Raw genomic sequence first — 16,592 nt, 5'->3', positions numbered from 1 at the left:
CGATTAGAGAAAGTGATCATGTTAAAATTGAAGGAAAGTGTTAAATTTGTGAATGAATTTCTGAGAGCAGATGAAGAGAAAATGATAATAAATTAATTTGTGGGATATTATTTGAAGGTTTAAAGATTAAGATTTTCTGATAGCACTTAATGGAATTTTTTTAAGTTTGAACAACGAGCTTTTATAGGTTTGCTTATAGATATAAAATATGGGGAAAATTGTTGTATGTTTAGAGAAAATAACTTACTGTGTAAAAGAAATGAAATTGATTTACTTGTTTAATGTTTTATATATATTGTTATTTCTGGTAACTCTTAATGGACTTTTGCTGATTAAGACTGAATAATGAGGTTTTATTATTTACTAATAGATAAAAGATGAGATACGGGATGAAGAGATCTTTGGTTGAAATGTTAGAGAAGGTGATAAATTACTGAAATTGTTTGTACTTGTCTTGAATAAGGGGGTAGTAAATTTTTTATATATTTTTTTCTTTATATATTTTTTCTCCCCCCCCTTTTCTTCTTTTTCCTTTGCACTTTTTATTCTTTTTTTTTATATATATTTTTAGTTTGTATTAAATTTTTATGACTGCATTTTATTTAATGAAAGCACTAAGGATATACAGTAGTTTAATATATCCATTGAAATCAACAAGATTTTTAAAAAACTGTTCTTTTTGTGTAATGCTTTGTTTTGTGCCTTCCAAATGAACTGGACCATTCCCACTGTCTCCAGTCAACAAAATCATGGGTCAAGTTTACTGGGAAAATGAGGTGCCATCCAAGATAGCACCAGAATGAAAGATGAGTTTGTCAGGTCAACTTCCCTGATTTCATTTACAAAGAAAAACAGAGGTAATAAAGTTAATCAAGTCCACTAAAAAGAATATAAACTATCAAGAGGAATATATCAATGGCACATTTTATTTTTCATATTTTAATAAATAAAATTAAGCTGCATAATTGAATGACTAAATATCCAGACTAACCAGAAAAGTTAGTTCTTGCAAATATGAAATCCAGAAAGCAGACGGTAACATCTCCGATACAATTTTGACCACGACCAGGAAGGCTTTCAACTCTTCACAGGTGTTGATGTTGCTTTCATAGCCTTTTTAAGATGATGATAATTTGGGAGGATTTTCATGAGGAAGTCCAACTGTAATGTTTGTGGCTAAAAGGAACAGCACAATGTTAGAAAGATATATGTGAATCCTAACACATCTGCTTAGAAGAAGCAACTGGACCACAACTTTCATATATCCCCATCAGCATGGCCAATGCTCACAGATTATAGAAATTGTAATCCAAAAGATTGGGGAACACTCAACTGCCTATTTTGGTAGGGAAATGCAACATATCTAGCTTCCAGATGACGTGAGGAGAGGGGCTATAGCTCAGCAGTAGAAAATATGACAGGACCTTTCATGGAGAAGGTCACACAATCAACCTTTCAGAGGTTCAGTTTTCCCAGTTTTGTTAATGAAATCAGGGAAGTTGACCTGCCTGAAATGTATGATTGTTGTCACCAACCAGTGTTGAAAACATTAGATGGATCAATGATCTGACTTGTTTTAAGGTAATTCCTATTAAGGAAATTGGTTCCCCAATCTCCCCTTCTCTCAAATGACACATCACAAATGTTTTCCTCACAAATATAAGACAAACATCTTTTTTTAATCCAAATTTCTTCCCTGTATACAGCAACGAAGGCATCAGTAATATTCCCCAAACTACTTTAGTTCTCCACACCTGTGCGGTAGCTGAGAAAATGCTGAAGCCCTTCTCCATTGTTTCATGCTGAGGAAGACAGGATTGAAAAGCTATTTAGCTAGGTCCTAATATGGGTATGAGTGTCATTTGTCATTCATTATCTGATCCTTGGCTGGTCTGGTTCCTGTAGAGCCTCAACAAGGTAGGACATCAGAATCATAAATTGTGATTTTAAAACAGGTTTATGTTTTTGCATGACATATGAATTTACAAACTATAGTGATAATAGCAGTGCTATAAAAAAGCATCGCTAAGCAGATGGAAAACAACAACGTAAGCAGGCCTAACCCTCAGTTTGCCTGTTTATCTGAAATCACATATCTCTAACAAAGATCACAAAACTCTTTTATTAAACTGTGTGTCTGATTTCCTTGGAGAAAAGAGATAGATCATCCACAAAAGACATGTTCATCTGAAGAGAAAAATGCAAGAAAGGGAGATGCTCCTCCCTCCTCCCTCAGCTGGACCCTCAGACCAGATTAGTTAGTCACAGCCTTCTCTATCTAGTGCTGCTTATATTGCCTAGATGTTGACCTCTCTCCTCTTTTGGTTAAACTTTTACATCTGAGGTCAAGATAGGCAACCTTTATCAACAGGATATTCATGGGATACAAATCTTAAGCGAAGTGCACATTTTTCAGGGCTCTCCTCTCTGACTGGATTGGCAAAATCACACACTGCAAGGCAGGCAACCTGCTGACCGAAGAACCCAAGCTGCCACAAACTCTTGTCCCCTACTCACCTGTGGCCGCTCAGTTTGCACTCGACGAAGACAGTCCGCTCCGTAGATTACAGTATTCTCGGGGATGACTTCGTACGTGTTGACGTTGCAGCAGGCACCAATGATGCAGCCGCTTGTCAGGATCACATTTCTACCAACAAATGCTGCAGAGGTAGAGTAAGGAAGATGATCTTGGCAGAGCCATGCAAGAGCCAGGATGATGGTGTGTGTGTGTGTGTGAGAGAAACATATTTTAAGTCTACAACAGACAGATAACATTTGGAAGCGGCTCAGACAGAACACCTCCCAATTCACTGGAGTATAAGAAGGGGGGCAATCAGCACAATCAGACTTGCAAGAGTCTGTTATAATAGCCAATCTCAACAGAAGTAGTTCTAGCCTTCCTATGGAATTGATTTCTTGATCTGGTCTACCTAGTGGGGCTGTCAGTAGAGGTAAAACCTTTAAGACTCATATTATGAACTTACTTTAAAATAACTTCTAAGGGTGTTGGATTTCTGCCCCAGTGGCATCCACTACCTAAGGTTTTACAACAGAGGTATATAATCTTTTCTGTATGTAGGCCATGTTTTGCTAAATGGTGGGTAACAGCATACATTCAGACAAATATTGATTTGCCATTGTGCTGAGGAAGAATGGCACAAGGAGCCTTCTTCTTTCCCTAGAACTCAGGTGGTTAGTTGATGTGTTGCCTAGAAATGGAGCACAAAGTTTCTTACACTAAGATAGCATGCAATGTAATATAAACTGATGATCCTGGGCCAGATCAGAAATGCTGTGATCCTGTGCCTGGAGGTTGTGGGTCCAGAATAGGTTAAAATAGGCTGAAACTGAACCCTGACAAGATGGAGGTGCTATTTGTCCAGAAACCACGTGACTTCCTACCTGCTCCACTTCTAACTCTGGATGGAATGGCACTCCCCCAACAGGAGCAGGCCTGTGACCTTAAGAATCTTTCTGGCTATGTCTGGATCTGCTGTGGAAGCTGTGGGCTCTTTGGTAATTTATCAATCATCTCATTGCCACTCTGCAAGAGAACAACCTTGCGGTGGTTGAGCATCCTTTCCCAATGCAATCATATGCATTTCCTGGCAGACTACTAATTAGTTGACTAGTCAGCTCCCAGGAAGCACACATATCTTTGTGCTGGGAAATGTGTCAGGATGGCAGCATTTGCAATGGTCTTTGCTAAATGCTATGTGAGGCCCAGCACCATTTTACAGTATACCCAGTTTGGGGCTACCAATATATTGCCAGTGCAAACCAGATAATTTTTCCATATCTTCCTTCTGCTGTAGTACTCCACTATTAACTATTGCCCCCCAAAGTTAGGTGAGGTGGGAGGCTATTCTTATAGGCTCGCAAATGATAGGGCCTTATTCTTTTGGAAGGCTTTGGAGGTTGGCTGTATACAACTACTGGGGCATGAATGGTACGTTTTTACTGTTATCATTGTATCATAATAATTATATTATTTATACTTCTTTGTAACTGTGTTTAAATTTCATATAACTGCAAAAACAAAATAGAATAAAATAAATGGATTGCCATTTTCTTACTCATTCTGAAGTTATCAGGTGTGGAAGTGCTTCTTGAAAACAGTACCCCCCCCTCCCCCAAACACTATGCAGGAATTGAGAACATACAAAACAATCATTAGATTTTCCACTTAATAATCAGATACTTACCTTTGGACTCAATTACGTTGTTGTCTCCTATTTTCATTGCTTGAGAATCTGCAAGTCATGGTTAAGAATATTTGTCTGTATGTTCCCCATATCCTCAGTTCTCCCTAATACCGTAGGAGATCCTTTGCAGCTCCCTTGCCTTCAGGAAAGATCCTGGGAGAACATTATCCTATCTTTATAGCCCTGGACACAGAACAGTCTGATTATATGCAGAAAGTTAAAAAAGCATATGCTAAATTATAGGCAGCTAGTGAAATCTCTCTCTTTAGCAAAAGATTCTGACTGAACACAATAAGATGTTATTTAAAGGAAACTAAAATAACATACCCTGTTTTTTTTCATTCAGTCAAAAAGCTATTATGAACTTCAGACAATGTATTTAAAAGGCATCCTAAGCTATGACATTATAGTTGTAACAAACTGATTTTTACTTAGCAGAAATGAATCACTGAGATTTTTTTTCCTCAACAGGTAAAGGGCTGCTTTAGTGAAGCCACTGGATACAAAAATCGATTAGGGTTAATAACTGCTTAACAATGTAAGACACACATCCCAAACAATTCTCTTTTGTCACAAAATTGGGATCTAAGACTACATCACACATATTTTTATTACTTAAATATCATGTAACCATTATTGTCTGATGCAAACATATATCTTTCTAATCTTTTAATTTACTCTTCAGAAGGATACAACAGCCAACTTCAAACACATTATTAGTGCCAATGACCATGGGTTTGGTTCCCACCTCCTCTGTAGTAGGAGTAATGTTTTCAGGATAGCTGTAAAGATGGAAAGTGTGCTTTAACATTTTTGCATTACAAAATGACATACCATGCCCTTAAAACCAAGAATTTTATCTTTAAACTTTGATACTAACTTAAACCTTTTCATTAAGCTGTTATTTCTCCTCAGCCAGACTCACCAATAGTCAACCCAGTTTCTTTCAGAATAGTGGGACAGATGTCATTTTGTAAGAATGTTCTGACAAAATAATAATGATATAGGGATTCAAAGATATGCTATGGAAAACTGAACTAAGAATAGGTTTACAGGACAATTTAAATCTGAAATACAACAAAACCTCAATTTTATGGACCCTCATTCAATGGACTGGTTCAGAATGCTTCCCTAGAGTGAATAATATTTATATATTTTACATACATTGGTGCAGGAGAGTACAAGTAGATCTGTGCAGAAATATTCACTATACTAACTGGGAAAGCTTCAAATGATTATCTTATAGTTTTACAAATGACTTTGCTTTTGTATTCAACTCATTATGACAATACTAAAAAATGGCTGGTCATCAAATCAACAGTAAGGAATGAATATAAAAAGCATATTAAACATGCAGTAATCTAGTTCAGTTTCTGCAGTACTAATATACTGAATTCATGCTATTTGTTACACTTAATGTTTTCAAAATACTAATTTTTCTCTGGTAAGACCACAGGTCTGAACATCTGTTGAATATTGAGAAGACTGAAATTTACACTGAGGGTTGTATGAAATTATTTCAAGGGCTGCAGGTTGCCAATTTCTATCTGAGTGAATGCAATCAATGTATGATGGCACAGGACCAGGTTATTAAATCCACCAGAGATGGCATGCTCCTGATTCCTTCCATCAAGCAATGCCATCTGGTGGGACTGAGGCAGTGTACCTTTTTTGTTACAGTACAAACCCTGTGGAACAGTTTGCCTCCCAAGATTCAGAAAGCCCCAATCCTACTGGACTTTCATAAGGCTCTTAAGACCTGGCAATACTCGGGCATTGAGCCAGAGTACTGAGTGAGCCCTAGGAGTTAGCATCTTTGTTTCCAATTTGTTCTGCTACTTTAATTTTGTTATGATTGTTTTTAATTAGTTTGTATGCTGCCCAGAGTTAGCATCTTTGTTTCCAATTTGTTCTGCTATTTTATTTTTTTTTATGATTGTTTTTAATTAGTTTGTATGCTGCCCAGAGTTGCTATAAGTTGGGTGGCCATGCAAATGGAATGAATAAATGTCTTAAGAAAGTTGATTAAACTATACTAACCCATTAATGATAATTGCCTGTTCTTCTATAAGATTACCTTCCCCAATCACAATTGGTCCAGCTTCTGCAATGATTCGGGCTTTGGGGTGAATCACTGTCCTAGGTCCTGTAAAAAAATACTTATTGCTATAGCACTTATGTATCATCAAAATATTTCAAGGAAGTATATTATCCTGAGCATAAATTTATCTGAAAATACCAATTTGCTTCAAACAATACAGGACTGCTGCCAGCCCTCTCCATGCATTTTAAATGGATGTCATACCTACACATGAGAAGGGGAATCACAATCGTTATCATACAGTCATCAGCTGCAACCTACTTCATCGTTCTTACTGCCCTCCATTTGCACTGAAAATCTTTTATTTTGGGTAGTTACCCTCACTTGTTGAGTGGGCAACAAGAATGATAAACCGGGTTTAGAACTAGGATTATGACAACAGTTTCCCCAAAGATGGGGGAAAAAAGTGCAGATGCAAGTAAGGATCGTTTTTCACTAAAATACCTGCAAGGGATCAACCACATTCTTCAGCAATTGGCTGGACTACTAGAGCACCGCCAGCTATTTACATTCTTAAAATGAATACTTTATAGTAAAGGAGCGGGTACTTCAAACTATGTATGATTTTCTTTTTTCAAAAAAATCTATGTTTTGAGCTAAAATACTAATTTTATCAACTGGATGTTATAAACAAGATTTTGAGGATTATCCTGTTTGCCATGTAGGGTGGGGTTATATTTCCCTGTCCTATCCAACTGGTAAACCTTGGATATCCACAAATGAGAACAATGCTTGAATATATAAGTAAGAACCCATGGAATTAAATCAGAATAGAATGACTACTATCCTGCATTCAATCTGGAACTTGGGGCTCTGATATATGCCTTCTTCAACATCATGCTCACATATATTTGAATAAAATGAAAATAGCAAAGAGGTGAAGAAAACAATCTCACTCTCCATTGCACCAGAAAAATAATCCAAGCTTAAATAAATGACCCAATATACCAGGTATGAAATCTATATTAGATTTTTTATAAAGAAGAGTAACTTTTAATTTTCTCAAGCATGAGGACTAAAAAGGTAAAGGTCATACGTGGTCTAGAATGACATGTTTTCTATAATTTCCCCTGGAAGAAACTAACAATCATTTTAAATTTTGCTAGGAATCTTGATGACCCATTCATGCTGTGAAGTTTGAAATGACATTCTTAGTTTCTATCTCTTTTTCATTTTACTGGTGACTTAATCCAGAAACTGATTTCAAGAAATTGCCTAGATATGCAGACAGTTCTATCTGACCAGGTTTTTCAGAAATATGCAGAAATTAAGAGCATTTTTATAAATTTGTCCCCAGCTCCTGGTGGTTATTCTAATTGACCCAAGATCACAACATTTTCTGGATTCACACAATATGCTTAACTGTGTCAGTTATAAACCTAGAGGCTGCATTTATTTAACTTTCTAAGCTTTGCTAGTTTTAATCTTGGTAAGTTTTTGTGGCTTACCATATTATACAACCATAGACTATTAGTTAATAATTCAATGGTATTGTGATATCTGTTAATTCAGTAATCAAGTTAAGTGTGTTGTGCTAACCCAGCTGTACCATTCTATAAAATTATTTTATCTTACCAATAGTCACATCTCCTTTGATTTCACTCTCCACACAGACAACAGCTCCAGGAGCAATCTTCACACTAGAAAAGAGATCAACAGAAACAGCAACAGTGTTTGGCATTTCTCCCATGCATGCACTCATCACTGTCAGATACACTCAGATTCTTGGAAATGCATTTTAAAAAGAATAGAGAGGAAACTCTTTTAGTAACTGCACCTGAAAAAAAAAAAGGTGCAGTGATGAGAAGGCTAAATCTTGAGCAACAGAAGTGCTCAGCCTCTAAGGAAACTTTAAAAGTCCCAAAATACAGTAGAGGAATTCTGTAACCTAAGATTCTATGCCACAGCTATTATCCAACAAGTACCTGCAATGATAGTTTAAATAGACAGTTTGAGGGCAGAGAGCTGTTTTGTCAATAACAAAATATTGCTATGTCACTACTGAGAAGCCACAATACTGCCATAAACTGCAGTACTAGTTAAAACACTGGACCAGAGAGCTAGGAAGACACTGAAATATATTGTTACTGACAAAACAGCTCTCTGTCTCAAACTATCAAAATTTCGTCAGTTGTGAAATCAATGGGAAGCTTTAGCTCATCCTTGTAGCCTTTACTAGCCACCTGAAATATTAACACTCAAGCTTCAGAGTTGTTTTAAGACTTTCTGAGCTGATGAATGCAAAGCACTTAAGGTATTTAGGAAAAATGTTGAATAGCATTAAGTAGGATGAAAGCAGTCTCATAATCATTCAGCATGCAATATATTCTGCCAAAACTATTTAGGAATATCCACAAGGTGGCTTGGCTTCTTCTAACATGAAAGGCCGTAGTGAGGCGTAAAAAAAATTAAAAAATAAAAAATAAACGCAAGGCCTCACGTAAGATATTCAGCAAACTGTGGGAACCCTCCAGAAGTCATAAATGCTCCTGTACACAGCGAAACCCGAAGTAGAAAAATAAAAACACGGAATATTGAAATTCTCCTTTGAAGAAACGCTTTCTCGAGCGGCATCGTGAGGAGAGGCAGCTTTCCGTCCTCAAAATCGTCCTCTCCGGCTGGACTGAATTATTTGGGGGCTTATTGAAAATGGATATTTATCGGCAGGCCCGGCCTCATCTTTTTCTTTCAGAGGCTACCTTCGTTGCAGCTGCTTAGTAACAACAACGAATACACTTACGAACAACATAGCTTGAAAAAAACCGATCCAAGCAACATCTAAAGAAAATAACTCATAGGGGGGAAAGATCCGGAGATTAATTGCGCAAGAGGCTTAGCAACCCAGACTCCTTACCTCTTCTGCGCCTTCTCCGCCATCTTTCCTTTCACCCATCCATTACTCGGCCTGCGACGAGGCACTCTTGCAGATGGGGTGGAATTAGCGGATCGAAGCAGTGCGGCCGGCAATCAACTCGTCAGCCTTGCACTCCGTCGTCCGAGCCAGAGGAGGCGCTGGCGTCGCGTGCGGCGCTTAGCGATCGGCGAGAGAAGCAGCAAGGCATTAAAAACAATAACAGCAGCAACAGAATGCAGCTGCAGTTCAAATGAAAAGTGAATCAAAGCATAACAGTAATTATATATTATATTGTATTATGTTATATTATACTAATATATATGTACATATATATTTAATATACATATGTATATGTGTATATAATTTATATATAATTATAAATTTACTAAATAAAGAATAAATGCATAATGTATTGCTTATTATAATAATTAATAAAGTATTTAATTAAAAGTTATTAAGATAAAGTAATACCAGTTACAGTAACCATAAGTGCCTGTCCAAAACTGGTTGACATTCACAGTGTCACCCTACGGTAGAAATAATTCTGTTTTGACTGCTTTGTGGAAAGATAGCAATTTAGTACTGTACTAGCCTAAGGGAAGAGGAGCCTGTTCCACAGGGGGGCACCACAAAGAGACTCTGCATATGTTACCTCTCTTAGACTGGGGATACTCCAACATCCCCAACCAAGATGGAATGGATCGCTTCTTTGTTCTTGGATAAATATCTCAGGCTAAAGAAAACAAATCTTCATTATAAAGCTGGAGGACTCTGGGTCAGTCAGCCTCACCTACCTCACATTTGTTGGGCAAAGAAAGAGAGATTGCTTTGTTCTCTTAGTTGGGGTTTTGAATGACACAAAGATATAAATCAAATATGTGTCCCATCCCACCTCTACTCACTCCCCCATTATATCAAAAGCATCATCCATATTTCATTTATTTCAAGATGGTTAGAGGACAGATCCCACCTTGAACAGGCTGGGAGAAACCCTGGTGTTGCAAACGTCAGAGAAAATGCCTTTTGCTTTTGCCATGTTCTGAGGTCTTATTCGGTGAGCCGGCCACTCTGGGATCGGCACATTAGATCCTCAACAAACAGATGGAAGTTTGTTCGGCACAACCCCTTGTTTTAGATTGGTAGAGGGTTCACAAACTAAATATTTCAGCTTGCTTCACTGGAGGATGCATACCTGAATCTATGTCTAGCTGTCATAGGTCTTGGAAATCCATCTTCCAACCCACATTGGCATTTAGTTCCAATAAATATAGACATTGGAACAATTTGGTATCTGGCTGGTTGTTTCTCAGGACTTTTATTTGCATTTAACCAAAGGCCTCTGCAATAAAAGTACATAAAATAATGTAATGAGTAGTAATTCCAATTTAACACCACCTTTAAAGGTGGTTTAAAAATAAATGCAACGTTTTCAAACCCTGATGAATAGGATAACTTAATAGTATTACGTACCTAAATATCTCCTAATAGTCCAACAGCTAAAGTCTTACTGATGCTCATTCTCATCACAGCTGCTTTGTCATTTTTTGCACTATTTAACCAACATGCATGTGATGGGAAAGATAGCAATTCATTTATGTTTCTTTCATTCTTTTCAAATATGTCATGGAGAAGTTAAAATAGTTTAGTGTTTAGGTTCTTTATCTGCTTCCAATGATTCTTGCAAACAGTGTCCAGAAAGGGCACTGCAGAACATGCAGATAATATATAATATGTACATATATATTTAATATAGATATGTACATGTGTATATAATTTATATATAATTATAAATTTACTAAATAAAGAATAAATGCATAATGTATTGCTTACATTATGTCTGTCAATTATACATTATATCTATACTGATACATTATACAGTATATATCTATACATTATACAGTATATATCTATACTGATACATTATAGTATAGTATAGTATATACTACAGTATACTACTATACTACAGTATAGTATATACTATACTGATACATTATATCTGTCAATTCAAACTTCATGGCATGAAAGCTTGGCCAAAATGGCATTTTGGCAAACAAATTATATTTGCTTTTTTTTCCCCTTGATACAGTAGTATAATTCAGGGAAACTAGGGCAGAGACTTGGTTCCCTTAAGCACACTGAACTGACCCTGTTGGTCCTGACCATATTAGTCTGACCCTATAGGAAGATTACATTGCTATGCGGTGAGCATTTTGATTTAAGTGAGACAAGGGTGGAAGATCACCAACAAAGCAGCATTTGAAAAACGGGGTCTTGGTGAATGGGAAGCCCAGTTTCATGTTTAATCTGTTGGTTGCCATTCTATTTTCTATTTTCTTTCACCATTTATGTACCTCTAGGAATCTGCCTATAAAGTATGTGTGCTTATGTTATTTATTATTAGTAGTATGAGTACATTTTTTATTATCTATCTTCACCAAAACCAAGCACAGAAAGCCAACAAGATCTCTTTTCCCAAACAGCAGCATTTGAGAAATTATAAACTTATTCAGAACTTGAAAGGATAGCAAAATTTCCTCACCTTACTTGATTGGGCACAGGAATATATATATATATATATATATATAGGAATATGTGTTCCTTGAATAATGCAGGGTTCACTTAGGGTGACTTTTATTTCAGATTGTTTTGGGAAGCACACCAGTGCTAAAATGGCAACTCTGTCTTCTACCACCTTTCTTCCAAAAAGTACTAGAATTCTGGACCAGCTGAAGCTTTAAGACTACCTGCAAAGGAAACCCCATATGGGAAATCTTGAGATAGCTACGTACAGTATGCTTCTTTTTAATCTCTGTGAACCAGAGTGCACATTTAATGTGGTTTCATTCTAAGTATGTTTGGAACAAAGGCTGAAATGAGACATTACACAACAACAAACATAGATTCCCAATAATGTGTACAATGCATGTCACCACTGTGGAGTCGAGGGGGAGGCAATTGCTTAGGAGAAGCAGGAGGAGGAGAATGCTTTCGATGTTCTCCTGCTTACCCCATTTCTCTGAAATCCTTCTTTCCTGTCTGCTTTTCGACCACTTAGTCTAAAGCTTCCAGTTTGTTTGTGGGCATAAACGGAGATCATTTTTAAAGCCTCTTACAATCTAGGAGTGGAATCTCTGAAGGGATGTCCTTTCTTACATGAACATCAGATCCCATCAACCAGTCTTTGTAGGAGAAGAACCAGGTTAGTCTATGTTGGAAAAAAATCAGGAATCTGGTAGCACCTTTTCCAACTAACACATTTTATTAAAAAGCATAAGCTTTTGTGAACAGCAGCTCACTTCCTCAGATGCCTAGAGTGGCTAGCATGAAAGCTTATGCCTTTTAATAAAGTTGGTTAGTCAGAAAAGGCACAGCCAATTTTCTGATTTTTTTAAATCAACCAGACTGTGCATTAAGAGGAAGCACCTCTTTAAGTGCTGAGTCTGTGAGAAGTGCATTATAGACGTACCACAAAGTCCTTGTCTGGGATGGCACCCTGATTTTTGAATGTGCTGTTAATAGAGACATGTTTCGGCCTGCATTTCTTTTGCCACCAGGCTAAACTCTTTTTTTTTTATTAGCCCCAGGCCTGATCAGTCCTTACATTTGTTACTGGGAGCTTAACTCTTCAGCCATTTGAATTTATTATTATTTATTTTTAATATTGACAACCATTTTTAAATGGCATACAACCCTGAAATCAATTTTTTGACAAAGGCACAGTTTTCAAAACCTTAAGTAAATAATTGTGAGCCTCTAGATACATTCTAAGGAAGCCAGAAATAGGTCTTGTTGGAAAAAGAAAAATTGCCTTTTTAGAATCATCATCTACACTCTGCCGTTCCTCTCTAAGCAAGATCAACTTAATCTCTTCTGTAATGCTCTTTGGGATGATGGTGGATATCTTTTATTTTTGGAAGTAGTTTGGATTGTAACTGTCTTTTTACTGATGTGTGCAAGGGAGAGAAATATGGAGTAAATATGTGCATTGCCGCTGTTTATTATTCATGCTCCTATTTTAGCAGTTTTAGTCTACAAATAATGATTTAAATTGTTAGCTTATGGCTTTACCTCTATTTTAGCTGCCTTAAGTTCTTTTGAAATAACTATCTGACAAAGAAATTTGATTGGGGGAAATACAGACTGAGAACAAGAGTTGTGAGGAGAAGCAGCAGAAGGAAGGAGAAGAATTAAGCCTGCTTGCCATCATCTTTCTTCCACTGCAAATGCGTTTAACCCCGCTGTAGACTGCAGTGGGAACAAAGCACTGGAAATTCCTATACTTACAATATAAGATCTTATTCCATATTTTCTGTACTGCAATTTTGGAAGAATCTCTACCAGCACTTTTTGTGCTGAAAAATAACAGTCTTTCCAAACATTTTTTTAGCTATATTCTGGTTTGACTGGTGGTTTCTTAATGGCCTCTGATATGATGAAGCGTTATGCCTCCTGCTACTCATATCTACTTTTGTCTCTGTTACCATCATCTATTCAGTTAGCCAGCTGCCAGTCCATAAATGGGCATTCTTCTTCCAGATGGCTTGGCAAACAGTGCAGTGCGTCACCTTTGGCTATGTTACAAAAAAAATGTTACTTTCAAGAAGCTGCTTCTGTCAGGTAGAAATTGTATTGCTCACATTTATTGACTTATAGCTAGCACAGCCAACTTCCATGCGTTGGACCAAGATGGCAGATGAGCCCATTCTGCTGTGAGTGTGTTTGTTATACCCAGCCTTGTCTGCGTGTTGATCGTGTTTTGTTAGATTGGTTTTGTATTTCTTTCTTTTTGAATCGATTTTTTATTTTATTTTATTGATGCTCTGTACTCAGAGTCACAAATTGCAAGTGAGGCAGTCTTATAAATTCTTTAAAGGAATAATCTAAATAAATAAGGGGTGGCACCCTTTTAGAAACACTTTGCTTTAGGGCTATTTGCCTTTATATTATTTTGGTATAGATAAACCAGATTTTTAATAGATGAATGTTATGCGTAGATAGCTTTGGCCCTTCTACATATAGGCTCGGTAATAGTTTATGTTTGCTATATATTTATATTGCAAGATGTCCAGTATAAACAGAGATAGTGCCTTAATGGTTAAGGCAAACTAACCATCTCTAGGTGGCAAAGTGAATACTGCATTTTAAAGAACATTTTACCAAGCCCTATATTAAATAGAAAGACAGGGCATAAAGGAAAGTTTCCTTGTTTCTGTTGTATGCTGTATATAGCACAATGCTGTGCAGAGTCACTTATGGAGTTGGGTAGCCTTACACAAAGTGCAATTTTATTTATTTATTTAATCCATAAGGCTACCCAACTCCATAAGTGACTCTGGGCACTTATGTTAGTTTTTTGTTACTGTTCTTGTTTGGATTTGTGTGTGTTTGTGTGTAATGGATGAACATAGCTGCCTGTTTTGATGCATTTGTATTTGCATAACAGGACCAAAGTAGACATGAAAATAGTCATGGCACTAACTAGGTCACTTGAAATTAACAACAACAACAATAATAGCAGCAGATGAGCTTGGAGGTGCATTAAAACCACAGTTCACAAGGAGAAGGTATTTCAGTTAAAGGCCTCAGTGTATTATAATTCAGACCAAAATGCATTCCTTCTTTAATCTTGTTTCAGTTTCCATGATTTCTAGCAGCACATTTGACATCACATCTAATTTAATTACATCTTTGCTTCAGGCAGGAAGTCACTCTGGCAGAATTTGCCAACTACGACCTCTTTAGATGTTTTCTCAGATATTTATAATAAATGACAGAAGACAGCATATTTAAAACAGCATTGCTCCTAAATTACTGTAAAGTAAACCTGCTGCTGCTGAACTACACCTGTACTGTACTCTGTTTTGGATTTTCTGTCACCCTTTCTGCCCTCATACTGAAGACCCAGAAAATCACCTCACTGGCTTTGGACATCCATGAAAGAAAAGTGGGAATGAAATGACCAAGAGAGGGTTTCCCTTGGGTGACACTTATTCCAGGCATTACCATATTGTACATACCTGTTCTCCTTTCTTAATTTGCTTGGAGGCCCTCTCCTGGGCCTCCAAGCTGGTTTCCGACATGAGTGAACTTGTTCCTCAGGATGAGTTGTTACTCTCATTGGATACCTGATGAGTCTTTCTTCCTTGCAGCTTATTTGGAGCTGTGTTCGCCTCTATCTAGGATGTTGATACTTATAGATGCTGATGTTTGGACCCTAGAAATAACCCACATGATTGCTGTCATTACCCAAACATGGAACAAGAGTAAGGCTCAGTGGCTTAGAAAACATATTTCAATGGAATAATTAATATCTTCTGTTGAGCATCTTTGCCTTCTTAATCTGGTGCCGTGGCCTTCACTCATTCCAGGTCTTGGGGTTTCTATGTTGGGTCTTATGGTTGAAGCTGATTAATATTTCCATCACTTTTTGGTTCACTTGCAAATCTCCAGCTGGAGTGATGCTGTATTACATTTTGAGCTAGTCATGCCATGTACTTTAAGATTGCTGTTGAAATGAGGAGTAACTCAGTGGTTTCATGACTGTCTTCCTCCTCAACATCTTCTTTCCATTAGTGTATGTCTTTTCATTCTTACTATTAGTAAAGGAAGAGAGCCAGTTTGGTGCAGTGGTTAAGGCATCAGGCTAGAAACCAGGAGACCGTGAGCTCTAGTCCCGTCCAGGCACAAAGCCAGCTGGGTGACCTTGGGCCAGTCCCTCTCTCTCAGCCCTAGGAAGGAGGCAAGGGCAAGCCACTTCCAAAAAACCTTGCCAAGAAAATTGTAGGGATTTGTCCAGGCAGACTCCAAGAATGAGATATGATTGAACAGATTTAAAAAAAAATAGTAAAAGAAGACAAAGCACTGGCCCTTACTTGCACACATGTCCCACCTTTAGAAACATAACATTATTATGCTTTCCCACTATTTCAGAGTGGTTGTGAAATTACAAGGGTTTCTAAACAGACATGAAAAATTCTTCTCTAATGTTACAAGCCTAGTTTTAAATGACATCTAAATGTAATTCAGTTTTCATTGGCCGCCTACCCTCATGTAGAAGGCATCCCGTCTTCTTTTCTTTTTTAAATAAAAGTTGCTAATGTTTATTTATGTATTTGTGAGTGTGTTTGCTTCAGAACTGATTTGGTGTTTGGAAACTAGCCCAATCTGATTTCTCTCCAAGGCAGAAGATACAGGAAACAGATGCTTCCTGTCTCCCATTGGCTTGGCAGGGAAGCCCCACAAACTCTTTTTTAGAACTTTCCAAGAGAAGGGATGAAATTGGCTGATACGATAGACTCTTTTGAGGAAGGAAGAATAATTTCTTGTAAATCTGAATTTTTAATATTTTGTTTAACACTTGATATATAGGTGATATGCTTAGATTGGTTGTAATTTTCTGTTTCCATTTTTCCCTTTTTTGGTTATTATTAAT

At 37.1% G+C, this 16,592-nt stretch overlaps 2 protein-coding genes across 2 annotated transcripts; one reads left to right on the top strand and one right to left on the bottom strand.

Annotated features, from left to right (window-relative positions):
* Positions 1-908: 908 nt before the first annotated feature.
* Positions 909-9,261, bottom strand: DCTN6 (dynactin subunit 6). Its single transcript, XM_007425704.3, has 7 exons — positions 9,161-9,261; positions 7,882-7,946; positions 6,246-6,351; positions 4,899-4,987; positions 4,206-4,253; positions 2,518-2,660; positions 909-1,176 (listed from the first exon to the last, which is right to left on the bottom strand). The coding sequence occupies exons 1-7, from the start codon at positions 9,181-9,183 to the stop codon at positions 1,078-1,080; spliced, it is 573 nt and encodes a 190-aa protein (XP_007425766.1). The 5' UTR covers positions 9,184-9,261; the 3' UTR covers positions 909-1,077.
* A 3,052-nt stretch (positions 9,262-12,313) lies between these two features.
* MBOAT4 (membrane bound ghrelin O-acyltransferase MBOAT4) lies at positions 12,314-15,572 on the top strand. The gene is given in 7 exon segments (XM_088147443.1): positions 12,314-12,359; positions 13,599-13,772; positions 14,980-15,112; positions 15,114-15,242; positions 15,341-15,445; positions 15,447-15,547; positions 15,550-15,572. Coding segments are annotated over 7 exon segments (711 nt in total).
* Positions 15,573-16,592: the final 1,020 nt, after the last annotated feature.

The sequence above is a fragment of the Python bivittatus genome, unplaced genomic scaffold (genome assembly GCF_059951505.1).
Source record: "Python bivittatus isolate LINGU-HERP-01145 unplaced genomic scaffold, Pbiv_v1 ctg000520_np1212, whole genome shotgun sequence".
In the NCBI taxonomy this organism is placed as follows: Eukaryota; Metazoa; Chordata; class Lepidosauria; order Squamata; family Pythonidae; genus Python; species Python bivittatus.
The sequence above is the reverse complement of the archived record's forward strand: the minus strand, read 5'-3'. Positions and strand labels throughout refer to the sequence as shown.

Excerpts from the sequence above, each read along its gene's own strand:
- DCTN6 (XM_007425704.3), bottom strand. The coding sequence starts at position 9,183 with ATGGCGGAGAAGGCGCAGAAGAG. Across the intron at positions 7,947-9,160 it reads GCGGAGAAGGCGCAGAAGAG|TGTGAAGATTGCTCCTGGAG; the intron begins GTAAGGAGTCTG and ends TCTCTTTTCTAG. Across the intron at positions 4,988-6,245 it reads CAGGCAATTATCATTAATGG|CTATCCTGAAAACATTACTC; the intron begins GTTAGTATAGTT and ends CCATCTTTACAG.